A 19,107-nucleotide genomic window follows, 5' to 3' on the forward strand; every position below is an offset into this window, starting at 1 on the left:
GAGGTACAAAAGTGTATCTCATCTTCACACTCTACCTATAAAGATACTAGAGAAACTTCTTCACCATGAGAAGAGGTGAAATTCAAATCAACTTGTATGTGAAAAGCAGCAAATTGATATAGTGTTCAAGTTTCATACTGTGATATATATAAATAGTTTTTGGGATTATTAAATAAATGAGTTTTTTCTAAGAAAAACAAAGATGGAATGTAGAAAAGCTACTGACATTCGGCCGTATTAATTCACATTATCCAAACCACACGGACAATTTTGTAATTTACTTGTCAATAGAAACAATTCAAAAAAGGAAGGAATCTGACCGCAAAGTATAAATTCACATTATTCAAACCATAAGAGCAGTTTCATAATTTACTTGTCAATAGAAATAATTTAAAAATGGAAGGAATTTGAGTGCAAGGTATAATACCTTGCACATGGGCCTTGCACACTAGCGCATAGGAGCGAAATAAAAAAAAAAAAAGACCTGCTGATGGCAATTTATGAGCTAAAAATGTATGTAGTGGTAATTTGTTATTCATTATAATGGAACAGGCCAGTGATCATAGCTAGCCTGGCTTTCGTTAACTAGCCTGGCTTTCGTCTGTACGTTATTCATCTGTATCGTGCCAAGCGGCCAAGCCTAATCCACAAGTCAACAATGCATTTGTTTCATTTTAAGCAATACAAGTCTAGGCCAAGTCAAGTCAATACCATACCATAAAAGAGTAATATATCCCCTGATTTCCATATAGCTAGGTTCTGAACAATTCAACTTCTCTCTCTCCCCAAACTAGTTCTTCTTCAACTTCGTGGGAATCGTCTCAGCGGTAGCATCCCATATGACATAGGTACTCTTCCTAAATCCTCCACTCTTCTCCATCCAATTCTAGTAGCATAAACATGCTGCTGCATATGAAAATCTTTGTTCATGGCACCATCATCTTAGCTGTTTTCTGTTTCGGGTATTTAGTTGTGACTCTATGTCAACGCGGTAGGAAAAACCAATATGATTTCAGACCAGCACCAAAGAATGGTGATTTATTCTCAATATGGAATTTTGATGGGAGAATTGCATATGAGGATATCATGGAAGCAACAGAGGAGTTTGACATCAAGTTCTGTATTGGAACCGGAACTTACGGTAGTGTTTACAAAGCACAGCTACCAAGCGGCAAAGTAGTTGCCTTGAAGAAGCTTCACCATTGGGAAGCTGAGGAGCCGGCTCTGTTCAAATGTTTCAGCAATGAAATAAGAATGTTATCAGAGATCAGACATCGAAACATTGTGAAGCTTCATGGTTTTTGTTTGCACAAGCGTTGTATGTTCTTGGTCTATGAATACAAGGAAAGAGGAAGCTTATATAGTGTTCTAAGCAACGATATTGAAGCTTCAGAATTGGATTGGACCAAGAGAGTACATATCATTGAAGGCCTAGCACATGCATTATCATACATGCATCAAAACTGCACTATACCAATCATTCACCGAAATGTGACAAGCAGCAATATTCTTCTCAACTCTGAGATGATGGGATCTTTATCCGACTTTGGCACAGCCCGACTCTTATATCCTTATTCCTCAAATAGAACAATGTTAGCTGGCACTCCTGGATATGTTGCTCCAGGTGAACTTGTCTTTCTCAGCTTCTCTGCCTCGCTTTTTTCTCATTCTTTTATGTTTCCATGCTTCTTAATATTTGTTGTTTTTGGTAAACCAGAACTTGCATTCACCATGGCCGTGACTGAGAAATGTGATGTTTATGGTTTTGGAGTGGTGGCCCTAGAAATAATCATGGGAAGACATCCTGGAGAACTGATTTCCATGATTGCAACATCTTCCTTGATGTCGACAAAGTCACCCCCGGTTTTACAAATTATGCTGAAAGATGTGTTGGATCCACGGCTATCTACTCCCAGAATTCAACCGGTAGCTTCTAGTGTGGTTAAGCTAACCACATTAGCCCTGGCATGCCTACAGTCCAAACCAAAATGTAGGCCAACGATGGAACATGTGTCGAAGGAGCTTCTGAATCGTACTCTTCGATTGTCCAAGCCTCTTCATGAAATTTCCATACAGGAACTTATGAATCAAGAAATTAGTTCAGAAAAGAAAAAAGCAGCCCATGTGCAGTATGTTACAGCATAAGGAAAATGTAATGACTAGCTGCTTCAGAAAGCAGAATGTATTACAAAAATTGATAAGGTTGAAACACAGTTGAAGAATAAACACCATTGCCTTCACAGCGTTAGGCAAATCATGTATTGCAAATTGCCCACAAAATATGCTAGTTGCGAAACATGTATGCTCCTTTGGTGAATCAAAATTTGGTAAGTAATTAGTTAACATTATTACATATTTGGTACAAGTCCTATTAGAATACAAGTGAGGGTGAGTATTAGGATACAAGTCTCGCACATACTTCTCCTTAACACCTCCTTATTAGCATGTATCTACTGATAGTTTTGGTACAAGTACTATTAGGATACAATTGAGGGGGAGTATTAGGATACAAGTCTCACACATACTTCCCCTCAATTGTATCCTATTCCGAATGCTTATTTTGTAGGTGACACCACAATAATGTATATATATCTTCACATTGGCCAAAGGGAGTTGACAGCATAGGATGTGCTTACAGTGAATCCTGCTAAAATGATTCAATATGGTTGCTCACACAGATTATTACAATGATTGTGCCTCCTGAAGAAGCTGTAGATTGGTTGCCAAGGGATGAAAAACTGGTAAATGAGGGAGAACAGTCAGCACCTCGTGACTTTTTGTTGTTTAATCTATTGTATGGTTCCACCATTAAGTTTTTGTGACTTTTGAATGGATATATTGTAGTTGGAACCAAAAAATGAGTTCACACATACGTTACATTCAGTCCTTGTATAGTTCTCTCTGATATGTTAACGGCATGGTACGGTCATAAATATTTGTTAAAAAGATACAAAACATGGGCTCCCTCGAACCAGCCAAAACAAGAAATTATTCGTGTTATGTGGATATGGTTTATGCCTCATGGAGTTATGGTTATCTTGGCACGAACACTGTAAGGAAGTCCATTTGTATAGCTGATGGGTTGAAGACAAGCTGCTCCTTTTCTTTTTCCTAATAACATAATGGATAGGAATCATTTGTAAGCAGAACAAAAGGGAAAATAAAGCAAGAAAGAAACATTTATAAGAAGTCACTGCAGAACGGATCATTTATTTACCTTGAAGAGTTACAACTAACAAAGTAATGCTATTGCCTTGACATCTTTACAAATCATCTGTTTCCTTGAATAGTTACACCAAAGCATTTCCTTAAGACACCCCCAGAAAGGCAGAAACCAACACAAGAGCACTTCATCCGAAATGTGCATAAACAAAGAATTAAACAAGGAAATAAAGGGCAGTAACTACAGCTGATAAGCACTCAAGCTGTGTAAGCTTCATCTAAAAAGAATTACTGTGCAAAGAACTAGAGCTTCATCTGAATTCCAAAACGTTATGAACTGAAAACCAGATAAGGCAGAGAAACCAAAGAATGGTGAGTCCTATTAGTCAAGTCAATAGTGAAATCGATTCCAACCAATGACTCTTCCTCCATCTACGAGAGAGAGGGAGAGAGAAACTTGGACAAACGTTTCTAAAACCTATGTAGTTTTGTTGTAACCTATATACAATTAAATGCAAACATAAGTGGCTCATCTGCCTCTGCATCTGTATCACCTTTTGATTGAGGAATGCAATTTGTCTAGAATCTCTATCCTGAATTTGCAACCCAAGTAATTGTGCTTATATTCTCTGTGCTGATATTATATTAAATATTATATTATATTCTTTTAATTGTGTTCATCTAATCACTGAGTGATCACAAACTTTAATATAAATTATATATATATACCAAGGGAGGATCAAATTGATTTTCTTTTTCAACATGCAACATGGCATTTTCGATAAAATGTCAAATCAATTTTATGAGCTGTGCGTAAATCCAAAATTATTCTGAACACCTTGATAATGTAAGGAAAGTTCCTGATATGTTTCCAGTTGCTTATTCCTCAAGGAAAACCTATTCAACAAGACTGATATTCATCAAATAAACAATCTCCTGGGAAGTCTTCATTTTGAATTCCGAAGAGACACCGAGAATGCCTTCGAAAGAAAATACTAAAACGCCAATACACCAAATACATATGGCATGTGTACAGACACCTGCTATGCTCTTTTGAGTCTAACTCCTGTGATTGCTGAACCCCGAGGCATTTCACTTGATTGACTATGTGATCCTTTGTGTTTCAAAAGAAAGTTTGGGATCCAATAGTACTGTTGTGCCATGTTGAAACGGCATTGGACTAGACTTCCATATTTGAATTTGAACTATTCGAAGATTTTCTTTCTTACAAATTCTGAGCTGCTGACCATAGAGAGAGAGTGGATAGTCACTGATATGTGCCCAAACACTCGGCTTCAACATATTGGGCCTAGTGGAGAATTTCTCATTCCTTTAGGCATATGACTACCAAAAAATACCTCTTATCATTCCGGCCCACTTTTTGCTAAATCGTCGCTTTTATTAACTTATTAAGAGAGAAAAATACTGGGGTCCTTGAGCAATGAGAACTAGTATAGGCCCATAGGGAAAACATTCATCACTAGTCCAACAAGAAAAACAGGCTTCCTCTCAGGTCCATTTATGTCAAAAACTGACTAAATTATCATTTTATTTTTTGAGATGAACTAAATTATCATTTCGTTATATACTCAATTAATAAATTATAAGACTACCACTGTATCAGTTTTACCACTACATTCTGAGTGTCTCTCCCCCCCCACTCCGATGACCATCTACGACCTTGTCCTCCACACCCAGGACCATGTAACCGAGTCGGTCCGCCTAGCTAGAGGCCCAAGAAGCCTGACAAATCCTTAATGCACCATTGTTAACCACCGTGCCTTCAACATAGATGGCAATTCTGACCACCACCGCTCGACCATCAGCCACCACAATAATCTCATTGACATGGGCAAAATCTCAGAGAATAGACGAGGTTGGGAGGTCCAAGAGATGCCTCCATCCTCAGTTATATCCCCATGACTAGCGTCCACCATAGCCACCACAGCAAGCGCAACACTGCACCTTGTTGCAATGTCGCCGCCCTGCCACGACTCTATCTTCTTCAGCTAGACTGCAACATCACTGCCGCCAAATTCTAGGACATTGTCGTCACGTCGAAACCAGGTTGCAACAGGCTTCCCCTCAAAACCAAGTTCGGGGATCTGGAAAGTCAGGCTACCATCGAACAGCCGTGACTTGAGCAGAAAGTTTGAACAGTCGTGACTTGAGCAGAAAGTTTGAAAATACAAGGACAAAAACTGTTTTCTGGAGAATGGGGATTGCAGTACACGGATCAATCCTTACTGGGCAGCAAAAACCAAAATAAACAAACAAGACACCAGATTTTGGTTACGCAGTGAAAATCTCAAATATGAGATTAAAAACAGTGCGGGACTCTTATTCTTGAGAACCCAAAATAAGAATCATCGTATTCAAAAGGATATGTTCTTTTACAACTTCAATTAGACTAGCTCGGCTATCTTGTTTAGACAAAAACTAACACACGATTTGTGTATCTTCTTGAACTCCTTCAATTTGAATGATAACCAAATCTTATTCTTCCTTCTTCACAGTCTCTCTACTGATCTCAAGCGAGTTTGTTTATGCATATGAAAACATGATCAATAACACTTACACATGGACCAAGTGTTTTACTCTTTGTGAAGATTCAATCTCAAACTAACATGCAAGACTCTAACAAAATTCTTGCGTCACTAGATCCACCCTTCTACCATGCATATTTTCTGAATATATATATCAAGCACCAACGGCAAAACCTCTCAACCAAAGATTCTACCCTAATTGTCCTTTAATTAGGAAAGTAACTTTCCATATATGAAATCCAATAAATCTTAAAGAAAATCAATTAGGAATAGACAAGTCCTAAAAACCTTAGGGCATCAACACCACGATTTTAACACTCAGAAAAATCTTTTAAAGAAATAAATACATAAAACCTAAAACCTATTTTTCAAAATCGGACTCCATAAGAAACTGACTGCATGCAGACTCGGGGATTGCAACACACGTTGCAATCCCATGCATATGAAGATGCATTTACCTGTGATTCTCAGAGATCAGTACAGGAACTTTGTCATAGTTTTGTATGGGAATGCCAATACGACGTGTACAAGAATTGTACCTACAAAGTTGCCCGCCCAAGAGGACAGTCCTTCCATTGACTATTCATCACTAACAAAGGCAGATGTGAGGAAGAGGATTAGACCTAAAAGCTTTGGGCTTGGAAGACGGTCGGAACCGCCATGTACAAGGTCGAAACAGGACGTCGACGCTAGTGTTACTGCGAGAACAAGCACTGCTAAAGAGAATAGGGCTTTCAAAATAGCTATCACAAAGATTTTTTTTTTTTTTCTTCTTCTTTGGGCTTGGAAGCTGGTCGAAACCGCCATGTACAAGGTCGATACAAGGCGCCGTCACTAGTGTTACCGCGAGAACAAGCACTGCTGGAGAGAATAGGGCTTTCAAAATAACTATCACAAAGTTTTTTTTTTTTTTTTTTGAAGCTTAAGAAAAGTATACGTACATTCCTAATATTTGTATGATATATTTTGCATGATTATTTTCCTAAACGATATATGGAAGCTATTTATCTCCTACAAATATCACATAATACCTTTGACAACGCCCTAATTAACTACTTCTAAAGTTCCTAAACTGCGCAATGTAACTGCTTATGTCTTACGAAAGTATGTTTGAACCCTACCGAATACTTTCTATTTTCGTTGTCAATTATAATATCCCGTGATTTTGAAATTACTTGTCTAGCTAGTTTCAAGTGTAATGAATTATTTCAAGTTAATTAATTAGCTATATTTTTGAAATTGATTTGGTGTTTATGAAAATGCTTCAGCCTTCATGTTTCTGCACACAAATAACAGTTGCCTTGAAACTCACTTAAGAGAATGACATTCCAATAGAATCAAACAAATGCTAAGCAATCCTGCTAAGATGAAGTTCATCTCAGGTGTGCTGGGAATCTAAAAACCGAAAAACTTTTAACCGGCATACCCACATGTACTCAACCTTTATTCATAACAAACTAATAGGTAAATTGAAATTACAAATCTAACCAGACTTTACATATAAGTTACAAAATAGAAAAAAGAAAAAAGAAAAAAGAAAAAAGAAAATAAAAATCAAAGTCCATGAAGTTGAGGTTTGCCATACATCATGAAGTTTAACCGAAAATCACCAAGAAAATTCTGGTTTGGTGATTGGATCGCACCCAAACTAGGTTCCGATCTACGCGAGGTCACCACCAGTAGTGCTATCACGGCAGAAGCCGTGTGAGTCGGGATAGCAACGGCTCCGGCGAGCTCATAAGGGCTCCGGTACTCTCTGGTCCGAATTGCAGAGTGAGGGCTGTGGGAGTTGGGCTGGACTCTTGGGTTTTAGCCCACTTTCCCTCCTCTCTCTGATTTGGGCTAGAGTTGGGCCGAGCCTCTTGGTGGTGGGCTGGCCTCAAGTACATGACCCTAAAGCAAGGCTGTTCACTGCTTTAACGGGTGGAGAGGTACACTAAGATGGTCTCTAGGCCCCAAGCTAATCATTGCAGATGTGGAGAGTTAGGGTTGTTTTAGAATAAATTTAGTTGTTAGTTTCTTTACATTTTCCTTTTGGATTTTAGTCGTTGCATTTTTCTTTTTGGATTTTAGTTTCTAGCAGCTTCCTTTTGGATGCTAGCCTGACTCTTTGTGCAGTCAATTGAGCAGTGAATGTGATGGGTGATCTTCGCATTCCCTAGCTTGACGTTGTATGGTCGTATAACCTTTCGATCACATGAATATATCTTCATTTCCCCTTTAAAAAAAAAGTGAGTTATGGTACGGACAAATAGGATTATTTAGTAAGATCATTTAAGTAACGCAACATGATTTGAGGGTATCTTCTGTTTGATCATCAGACGGGCTAGTGGCTTCGTCTTTCTGAGTTGATGCTGGAGTTGTTTTGGCTCGGTTGTATGTAGGCTTCAGGGTCTGTGCTACGAATTACTTGGCAAGATAGGTAGAGTTGGCGTTGCAGCGGCCACGGAAAGGAAAGATTTGCTGGAATGGTTGCTAGGGTACACCCCTTTTGGGCTTGGGCTTTGATATGTTTTCTAGGTCTGGGTTTGGGCCTTTTTGGGTGGATCAGGGCAATGGGCCCATGGCTTATTAAGGCTTGGATCAGGATTTGGAACCTTGGTGGATCTTTTATAAAAATTTGGGACCCATGATGAATTTCGTTTCAGTACCCAACTTTTTTTATATTTTGATTGGGATCAATACCCGCGAGGAAGTGCAGAGATTATTGGTCTGAGGTTGTCTACGGAAAAATTTTATTGTCAATTTATTTTTAGTTTAACCCTGCTGAGCTTCACTCAATAGGTGGAGTGATATTGTGTTTAAATGTGTTTCTTTTTTGAGTGCTACATACACCAAAAAATTATACAAAAAACTAATACCAAAGGATGTGGCATATGTCTAGTCATCACCTTCAATTAAATAATTTGCAGCATATTATCTATCTTATAATATTCATTTTCAATTAACCTAAAAATGTAAAAAAGAAAAAAAAATTAAAATAACTTCCTTATCTAAAAGGAAGACGTGATGATCAAACAAAACAATCTATAACTCCGCAAATTTAACAATTCATAGATGTATAGAAAGAGGTGGATGATTATAGATGCCTAGCCTTGAAAAACTAAATATTCTTTTTTTTTTTTTTGAGAAGAGAAAAAAAAATTAAACATAATTGAAACAAGTCATGTAATCTAACTAAGATGTCGCTCATCTTTAGAAATGAGAAGCATCGACCTTCGAATCTTCAACTATTGATTAAGGCACTTGAGTCGATGCAGCAAAGATTCTTGACTTTGGATTAGAGGCCGGAGGAATAGTAAAGTGTCTTTGCATGATTTGCCCTTCTTTGACAGTTTTATCGGATTCTAGTCTATAATTTTGTTCTCGTCTATGATTGTATCCATGATTTCATAGTTATGGCTGTGGCTATGGTGGGTCATCTTCACTATGGAGGACTCTGGAGGTGTTATATCAAAATAAAAAATTTAATTGTTGATTTTTATTTTAAATGAAAAAGAATAAAATAGGAAGATATGCAGGAAATTATTAGGATTAAGATGATGATGTGGCACATGCCACCTCATTTGGTATAAGTTTTTTGTATAACATTTTGGGATCTTAAGCATTTTTCATCTTTTTTATGGCCCCACTGAGGCGGGTCACTGTATAATATTGTTTTTTTCATATTGAATAAAAATTGTTGACCTCATTCTATGCAAAAAAAATAGGGTTTTTTCCCGTATACCAAAAAAGCCTTGGTATTTTTCCCAACTGCCCAACACTTTGGTATTACACTGTTGTTGATAAACAAAGACTAACAGGGATGGTTTAAACAAACAAATGCCTTTTGTATCCTATGTTGACCTTTAGGTTCCTCTACAGTTCTATTCAACAAAAAGGAACAGTAAAAAAAACGTCAAAATAAAAACAAGACTAGCCTTCAACATGCCACATTTCGCCTAACGACTCCTTGTCTAAGCGGCTACTCACAGGGCGGAATCACTGCTGCTTGTCCTAATTTTTTCTGTTTTTAAAACTGATTATTTCGGATAAACAGTAAAGTTTTAGAACTTTTAGATTTCCATGAGATGCATGCATTCGAATGTTAAACTTTACATAGTAAACTATGAATGACAAAGATGAGTATGATAATGACATTTAGACTTGAATATAATGCTGATTTTATAAGTTAAAGAAGTGGGTGAACATCTATCTGAATTTATTTATTCAAATATAAATATAGATTTTAAACAATCAGAGCCTCATTCTTAGGTAAACAGCAAAAGCTGTTTAGCTATCCATAAGAATGAGAACAGTTACTTACTTGTACTGAAAGCACACTACTTCACACCTAGACAGGAAAGGAAGTACACTGCTACTATGGCTTTCTTTTTTGAGAGAATATTTTTTTGTCTCAAGTTTTCGAATGCCTTCTAAGAGAAGCTAAAGCTCCTTATATAGGGAGCAGAACTCAAACTAGAATTCAAAATACAAAAATGTACAGAACAACTCCGTGACTCCTGCTTTTCTGAGTGCTCCTGCTGGTGGAGGTCGGACAGGGAAAAGCAAAAGTGGTTAGGGTGAAATGTTTTTCACTTTCTCTTTTTGAAAAAGCAAAAGTATCTTTTGAAAAAGAAAACAGTTGCCTTTTGTCTTGGTGCTTTCTTCTTTCACTCGTGGTTTCACCCGTGATGCTACATATTTTCATCTGTTTCAGACTGGTGGCCAAAGACAAAGGAGTTGTTGTCTGCCTGGGCCATGCGAGTTGTTGTAGCATTGTCCTCAACGTCTGTATCAACATACATTTTGTGGTGGTTGTCATTTTCAAGCTTTTCCACCCATCTCATGCATGCCATTGTTGAGTCTATCTCTTTTCTGGTTAGAGATAGGAATAGGTCACTGCTGACTACGTCAGGATGATCGTAAGCAGTGATGATTGTCTTTTCTCCTACTGCCAGGAAGGTATTGCTGATATCTTCAGCGATGATCTTCTTCATGTATTCTAGGGCCATGGCCTTCATCCAGGGAATGCTTGAATTTGGTTGACCATTGTACCCAACACAGGCTGGTTGAAGATATTTCCTTGGGATGATTCTCACATAATGATATGGAGAAATATATTCAACTTCACCGTTTGCCTTCTGGATCCATTCTGGAGGAGTGGATCTGAACTTCAGACGAAGCATGCAGTCATTTTTCCTGATATTTTTGACTGTGTTGACAATAATAGGCGGCAAACCTTTTAGATCATCATTAGTTTTAGTCCACAGATTATGGACAAAACCATTTTCAACAAGCCAGAGCTTATGTTCCTGAGGATGTTCACTCTGAACATTAACTAAGTACCTTCCAACATAAGGTCCTGACACAATAAATAGAGTTGGAGGAACTAGTTCTTCTGGATTGTGTCTTCCTATCAGACAGTGGAATTCATGCCAGTCTGATTCGTTGAGTGTCGTGATAGGGACCCTAGCACTTTCAGGGCTTTCCAGGAAGTGAATTTTTTCTTTTCTGACAGCACTCTGCTGCGTATGAAGCTCTTCACCTTGTGGCCTTCCATGCTCGTAGAGTTCTTCAGCTAATGCAAAGAGAGCTGGGAACATCAGACCACTGCTTCTTTCTTGAAAGGCAAATAAGAGATTATCCAGGATTGCCTTCTGGTGATAAGCTAGTCTCCTGCCAGTTCTGAACACAGGAGTATCAAAAGTTCTTAATTCATAATTAAAAACATTTATAACTCCACTTGGAGTTGATCTGCTTTTTGGCAAAGCAGCAGTCATCAACGGTCTTGATGTGCCTTTACCGTCTGCCATTTGAGACGGGATAGCCAATCCTTTACCCTGGGATTGATCAGTTGAGGCCAAGCCTTTTGAGCTTAGCAGAAACCTTTTAAGGATTTTCTCTTTGGTTTCTTTTGGATCCTCTTCAGGTTCCTGTTCTTTCCCAGTCCTTCCGCTTCTGGGATTACGACCTTCGTCATCTTCTCTTTGGCTGAACATTGCCATTTCTCTGGTCAATTTGTCTGGAAGATAGTTCTTGTTTCCTGCAATTAATTCAACAGTATAATCATATTGGTTAAGAAATAATTGCCACTTAGCTAATCTTCCTCTATCAGCAGCTTTGTCAAGTTCAAAATTTTTAAAATTCTTTACTCTGGCACAATCGGTGCGGACAGTAAAGGTTTTTCCAAGATAAGCTGGAGAATTTAAAATCGTTTTCTTGACAGCTAGAATTTCTTTTTCCCCTGTGGGATAATTCAGTTCTGCAGGGCTGAACTTGCCACTACAAAATTTGCAGATCTTTTCAATGTTAGTTCCAGGCGCTCTCGCCAGAACCACACCGGACCAGTAATTATCACTCGCATCTTTCTGGAGGATAATTTCATCATTCTCTTCTGGTTGTTGAAGAGGAGGGAGGTTTTTGCAGAGATTTTTTATCTGCTTCACGATCTTTTCATCATCTTCTGTGAAGTTCCATTTTCTTTTGGAACTTGTCTTAGGAGATAACATTGCTGTTAACCCTGAGATTTTGGGGATGAAATCTCTCCCATAATTTATGACACCAAGGAATCTCTCTAGACTCTTAGCATCAGGAATTCTGTCTGGAAACTTCCAGATCTTTTCAAGAATATGTGGTTGGAGCTTTATGACTCCATTCTTGATGTTTATCCCTAGGAAATCAACTTCATCGAGGATAAAGAAGATTTTCTTCTCGCCTAGGATAATTCCATGCTGAACTATCAGCTTTACTACCTCATGGAGGTGTTTCATGTGTTCTTCTCTGTTTTTGGAGAAGACCAGGATGTCATCTATGTAGACGACACAGAACTCCGCTACATGCTTGAAGATGTTGTCCATCTTTCTCTGGAAGATTGAGGGAGCTTGCTTTAGACCAAAAGGCATTACTAACCATTCGTAATGGCCTTGTGGTGTTCCAAATGCAGTGAGAGGTATGCTCTCAGGATGCATCTTGACCTGCCAGAAACCCGACTTTGCATCGAATTTCGAAAAGACTTTAGCTCCTCTGAGCTGGTTGATCAGTACCCTGACTTGAGCGATCTGATAACCGTCTTTGACAGTCTTCTTATTGACGTCTCTGTAGTCAATAACCATTCTAGCTTTTCCTCGTAGTTTTTCTGCATGATTTCTCACGTAGAATGCTGGAGCATGATGAGGGCTAGTGGAAGGTTGAATTAATCTCTTCTTCAGGAGATCTTCAATATCACTTCTGAATTCTTTTTGATCTTCCTCTTTGTACTGAGGAATGGCTTTGACATGGCAGATAGCGTTCATGTCATGCAATTTCAATTCACAGACCACTGGGTCTTTTTCCCAAAACTTCTGAGGATTTGTATCCACATTCTGCTCGAGTAGTTTCTTGATTTTGTCAAGAGTGGGAATTTGCTGAGACTCAAGCTTGTTCTGAAAATGCTTGAGGTTGTGCTCATGGATGAAACTAGCTTCTTCATCTTCACTAGTTTCTTCTTCTTCTTCTTCTGAAGATTCTTCAACAAGCAGTTCTTCTTATTGTTTGATTTGGAGTATGGGCTCCAATTTGGGCTTGTAGGGGGTAAGATCACCACTATTCTGTTGCGATCTCTAATGTTGAGTAGTAAAATCGGGACCTACCACACTTTTTGCTTGTGTGAGCCGGTCTGCCCAGAACATCCGTTCTCCTTTTCTGAAGCCTATCGCTTCTTCATCCTGAATGAATCGTTGTTGGAGAATGAAATCATTTCCCAACAAGAAATCAGATCCTTGGCCTTCAGACTGCCAAACATTCTGGATGATAAATGTTCCTCCACCAATGGTGATATGAACATTTTTTGCTACTTTCTTCATGGTGAGATGGCTTCCATCAAATGTAACACCAGTAGCTGACTTTTTCTTGTCTTCTTTCCAGAGTTCATCTGGAATTGCAAATCTCTTTGCAACAGTAAATCCCGATCCATTATCTACAAAAGCATGTAGATGATATTTCCTGTGATCAGGGAACTTGAGTCCAATCTCTATGTAGTTGCTGTATTTACTTGTAGAGACGACTTTCGATTGATGAAGCTCATTTTCTTGAGCTTGTTGAGCTTGTTCCGTTGGAATGAATGGTTTACATTCTTCTGGAACATCTTCCTGAGTGGGTGATTTGTCTGCACCATCATCCCAATCTGTAGGAAGTATCTCTTTGACGTCTGGATTACTGAACCATGACGGAGGGTCATATCTGACTCTGTAGTCAAACTTGCCGGATGGTTGGCCAAGTAGATCCCATGTTGCAGTATCCTCTTGTCGTTCTAAGAGATGAACAGTTTCTGGTGGTTTCACTAGTTCTACATCATTTTCTGGTATTTCAACCAGTTCAATATCTTCATCGATTTTTTCTTCATCGATGATTTCTTCCTTTTTCGAGGAAGAAGGTTCCATGGTTTCCTGGAACAGAGTTTCAACTTCTTTCGCCTTTTGCTCAGCGAAATACTCTTCATATTCTTGCTCAACCAACTGGCTGACAACACCATTCTTGGTTTTTCTTCTTGCTTCATGTATGAAGCATTCTTTGTGATAAGTCTTCTTAGACTCTTCACAAAACATTGGGAGACCATTCTTTTCGTGACATAGGCAGTAGTCACAAACGAATGTACCAGGGTTCACCTGATAAGAAGACATGAAAGTTTCTGTCTTGCTTTCTTCCCAGTTTTTGATTCTCAAAACATTCATTTGTCTGGATTCAAAGTACTCTACTTCAGAATCTATCTCAAACTCAGATGATGAATCTTCATCTTCTTCTTCAGACCGGGCAGAGTAAACTGACCTGTCGTCTTCTTCATCATCAAAATAGGCTATTTCGTAGCCTTTCATGTTTGCTACTTCTACTATTTGCTCATATTCCTTGAAGAGAGCTTTAGTAGATCTTTTACCCTTTTCCGGGCATTTATTGGCATAGTGCCCTTCAGCTTTACATAACCAACATTTGCAAACTTTCTTGCTCGGTTGTTGTTTATGCTGATGAGAATTCTTCTTTTTCTTGAAGAACTTCTTTTTCGGATCTTCATCCTGTTGCTTCTTGTAATTGGAACTCTTCTTGAATTTCCAATCCTTCTTCTGATTACTCTTTTTGAATTTTTTGTAGTAATATTTTTCTTTTTTCTTTCTGCGGAAATTGGATTCATGACATCCCCAGTTTGTGGGCATATCCAGTATTCCATAGCAGAAACTCTCAACTCCTTTGAGTTGCTTCTTGGCCATCTTAGCTCTAAGATTGGCTTTGCATTGCTCCTTCAGTAATTGCCGGATTCTGTCGGCAATCCCTCCAACTGAAAATCTTTCAATTGGTTTCTCAGCTATGCTTTCTCTCACAGCTGTTCTCCATGGTTCAGGGAGCTTTCTGTGCAACAGATTAACTAGATCAGTATTCTCTAGTTCACCAATTGTACAGTAATATTCCTGAAATTCATTCAGGTATTCTTCGAAGTATCTCATGTCGCAGATCTTGAGCACATAGATATTCGACTTTGCCGTTTCTTTGGCTTTCTCACTCAGATTTGAGAGATCTCCACAGAACTGATCGTACAGGGGTACTGCAAAATCATACGGAGACTTTGAATTCTTGATCTCTTCAAGCCAGTCTCTTCCTCTGGCGGTTTCTTTGAATGATAGGTAGTACTTTTTTGCCACTCCAGTGAGAGTAGTCTCATAGTACACCTGCAAATCTGGTGCTTCAAATTTGCCAAGGGTAAGTGCAGAAGCCATCATCAGGCTATCTACCCATTGGTCAATGGTTTTTCTTTTGTCTAGACTCTTGTCTAGATTTAACCAGATGCCATAGTTCGTGATCGGAACTCTTGGCAGATTGTCCTCGGGGACGAATCTTTGGGAATTTCTTTCCCCTTTTTTACCCTTGAGGGCTTTCTGAACTGGGAGTTTTGTTTCCCTTGTTTCTTTCTTTATGAAAGTTCTGGAGCTTTCTCCATCTTCCATTTCAAGATCTTGATAAGGAAAGACTTTTCTTGTCTTTCTGATTTTGAACTCTTTCATTTCTTCGATTAGTTTTTCTAATCGTTCCGGACTTTCACAGTTCTCAACTTCTTCATAAAGATCATAGAGCTTCTCAGCTCTAAGCATGTGGACTGGTCTGTTCAGATCAGCTTCCAGATCTTCTTCTGATATTGGCTCTTCAATGGTGGGTTTTGTACCACTGACACCGGCTTCTTTGGTGCTGTAGCTTCTTCTCAGAAGATTGCTGTGTATCCTGATGTTCTCAGGACCGACATCACTTTTTCTGTGGTTGTCGAAGTTGAGGCTGATTTCTCCAGTTCTTCTACTCTCGTAGATTTTTGCTTTTGCACTTTCTGCTGGTAGCTTCGGACCGGATAATTTCCATTCAATAGGAAAAGTTACTTCATTCCAAGCAACTTTGTGAATCTGCTGTGAATGGTTCTTCTGGCTGGTGAGGAATCCAGTAGTGAGACCAGGGATGTTGGAATTCCGTGTCTTCGGCTCTACTGTGGTGCTCATCAGTTTATAGTATATTCTGTATACTATCGCCAATTCTTGCATATCATTTTTCATTGATATGCCATCTGTCTTAACTCTCAGTCGGAGAAAGTGGGCTGCATCCTTCAGGCTGGTTGAGAAGTTGGGGAAGCAGTTGAAATATGCTACTTGGTTGCACAGTGATGCTTCTAGAGTTCCCAACAGACTAGCTTGGAAGTCTGTCAGTCGGTTGTCTTGCAGGACACATAGGACTGAACAGTTGATGCCTTCTCTTGTCAAAAGCTTTATGCCGACTTGGACTGCTCCAATATGCATAAATTGATACTTCTTTGATTGTGCTCTGGCAACTTCAGCTGGAGTGATCATCAAGAGATCTGTCTCTCCAGATGTTGAGGGGGTTGTGAATTCCAGTACTTTGAAATGATGGCTGTCCATCAGGTCAAAAGTTCCCCGCCTGTAGATCTGTTTGAAATCTAGCTTTAGGATTGATGCATTTTTTACCTCGTGCTCGATTTCATTGTATTCAAATTCTTCAGAATTCAGGAGTTGTACTCCTTTCTTTTTTCCAAAGATGCTTAACATCTTCATTTCTCTTTTTTCCGGGTTTTCATACCGGATACTAGTCTGACTAGTAGATGGTTCCAGAAAAATCATGTTTGGAACAAGATTCTTATCTGGTTTCTCTAATGGTTTGAATCCATTAGCTTTCTTTTTTACTGTAGGCAATTTCTTGTCCTTCAGTATTTTTTCCAGCGTTTTTTGCTGTTCATTGATTTTTCTACTGACACTCGTCAGTTTTTCTTCTTCCGTTTTTGGAAGTTCCTTGATATAATCCAGTTTGTTTTCCAATCTTTCCAATTGGTGGATTATAGCAGGTAGTTTTTCTAGAGTCGACTGACATCTAGATACTTCTAGTAACAGCTTCTGATATTTCTCATCAGAAGATTTTAGTAGAGAATTTATTTTCTCTAATAACAATTCGGACATAGTCCCCATTAAGGAGGGGTTCTCCTTGAGCTATTTTACAAGCTCTGATACCAGTGATGTGCGGATCTAACCAATGCTCAAATAATCAAGAGGTTTTTTTCCTCTTCCAGAACATCCAAGAGATTATCTACTAAGATTATCTCTATAGGTTTTCAATTTTCTCAATTTCTCTCTCTCCTTTTGCAGTTCCTTAGTAGTAATTTTGCAGATAGCAATCAACTCAAGTCTGTCTACAATCGAAATTATGAATAGTAAATTGTACTGTTTACCTTTCAAATTTAGAGGATGATTGTCAATTTCATATATATATATTCAAATAAAAACTCTGATGGGCCCACCACGTTTCTAAAACCGTTAAATAAACAAAATTATATAGCAAACTATATGAAAGAGACATATGCAGATGCAGACTCTGACAAACTAAAACGTCAAAGAAACTTGCTAGAGATAGGAATAAAGGGTATTAATGGTAGGGATTTTGAAAAGATGGGTAGGTAGGAAGGAAAGTGAGAAAAGGTTGTGTAAGAGCAAGTGCACCCGTAGTCAAGAAAAGGCAAAGTCGAGAAGTCAAGAATTCGACCAGTCAAGTTACTATTCACTGCCACTGGACATAGGTTTACACCCGTTGTTTTTCTTGCCCGGTCAACACTGTTCACGTAATTTACTGTTCATATATACTGTTCACGTAGTTCATTGTTCACCATTGGATTTAGCTGTTTAAATTACTGTCCATATATACACTGTTCACTGTTACTGTTCGTATTTTACTGTTCACTGTTCATGTTACTGTTCACGTTGGAATCAAAATCACTTCAGAAGCCAACCCAGCACTGCCAAGTGTCCTGCCTCTTTACTTTTCTTCCTGACGTCACCCACGTTCCTCACAATATCAAGCTGGCAGCTCCATGACTTTGGGCAAGAAAAAAGTCACAGCCTTGCCCTTTTTTTTGACCTCAGTCATGCAAAGCCAAGCTTTGCCCAGTCAAGCAATCACCGGTGGAAGCCTCATTTTCATTATGCCTGGTCACCACATCATCATTCTCCCCTTTTGCCCGGGCAAAGCAAGCCCGGTGCACTTGCTCTAAGAGGGAACAAAATTAATACACTGGGGTGTATGAGAAGTATTTTTCCGGATTTGGGGTGTATGAGCATTAACCCAAAAAAAAAATATATATATATATATATCATAAAGATTAAAAAAAAAAAAAAACTTAAGAAAAGTGAAGAAAAAGCATACATACATTCCTAATATTTGTATATTTTTGCATGATTATATTTTCGGCCATTATTTTCCTGAACGATATAGGCAAGGGAAGCTAGCTATCTCCCACCCTTATAAATATCACATAATACCTTTGACAACGCCCTAATTAACAACTTCTACAGTTCCTGAGCTGCGCAGTGTAATTGACTAATTACTTGTGTCTTACGAAGGTATGTCGTACTATCTTCTTTGTCGATCCGTGATTTTGAAATTACTTGTCTAGCTAGTTTCAAGTGTAATCGATTATTTCAAGTTAATTAATTAGCTAGATTTCTCGGTTTTGATTTCAGCTTTGAAGCAAGTAGAGGGGAATTCTGTGGATAATTGGTTATGATATAGGGAACTTGCTTTGGGAAAAGAATACAATTTTATTGAAACTCGGTGGTCTGGATTATTATCAGTTTGGAGCAAGGAAAAAAAAAACTCTGGAGATATTTATTAGTTTTATTAAGTTAGGTTTCGTAGCTATCGATCTATCTATACTTCCGTATTATTATGTTTCCTAATTTGATTTATAGTTATTTAGTTTTCTATAAATGCAAGGTCATTACTTTTCTACAGTGATGCATAGAAATACATATCCATCTTATAATCCAGTATTTCCAGTAGTGCTCATACTAGCTAGTTCTAATTTGTTTCAGAAAATTTGAATATGGCTTCATCCTCAACCTCAAGATGGACT

General features: G+C 38.4%; 1 protein-coding gene across 1 annotated transcript; it reads left to right on the forward strand.

Moving 5' to 3' along the window:
- Positions 1 to 766: 766 nt before the first annotated feature.
- Positions 767 to 2,273, forward strand: LOC112166479 (MDIS1-interacting receptor like kinase 2; the record flags this gene model as incomplete). The annotated part of the gene is made up of 3 exons (XM_024303338.2): positions 767 to 848; positions 971 to 1,624; positions 1,718 to 2,273. Coding segments are annotated over 3 exons (1,164 nt in total), but the record flags the coding sequence as incomplete, so codon positions are not given.
- Positions 2,274 to 19,107: the final 16,834 nt, after the last annotated feature.

The sequence above is a fragment of the Rosa chinensis genome, chromosome 5, assembly GCF_002994745.2.
Source record: "Rosa chinensis cultivar Old Blush chromosome 5, RchiOBHm-V2, whole genome shotgun sequence".
Classification (NCBI taxonomy): domain Eukaryota; kingdom Viridiplantae; phylum Streptophyta; class Magnoliopsida; order Rosales; family Rosaceae; genus Rosa; species Rosa chinensis.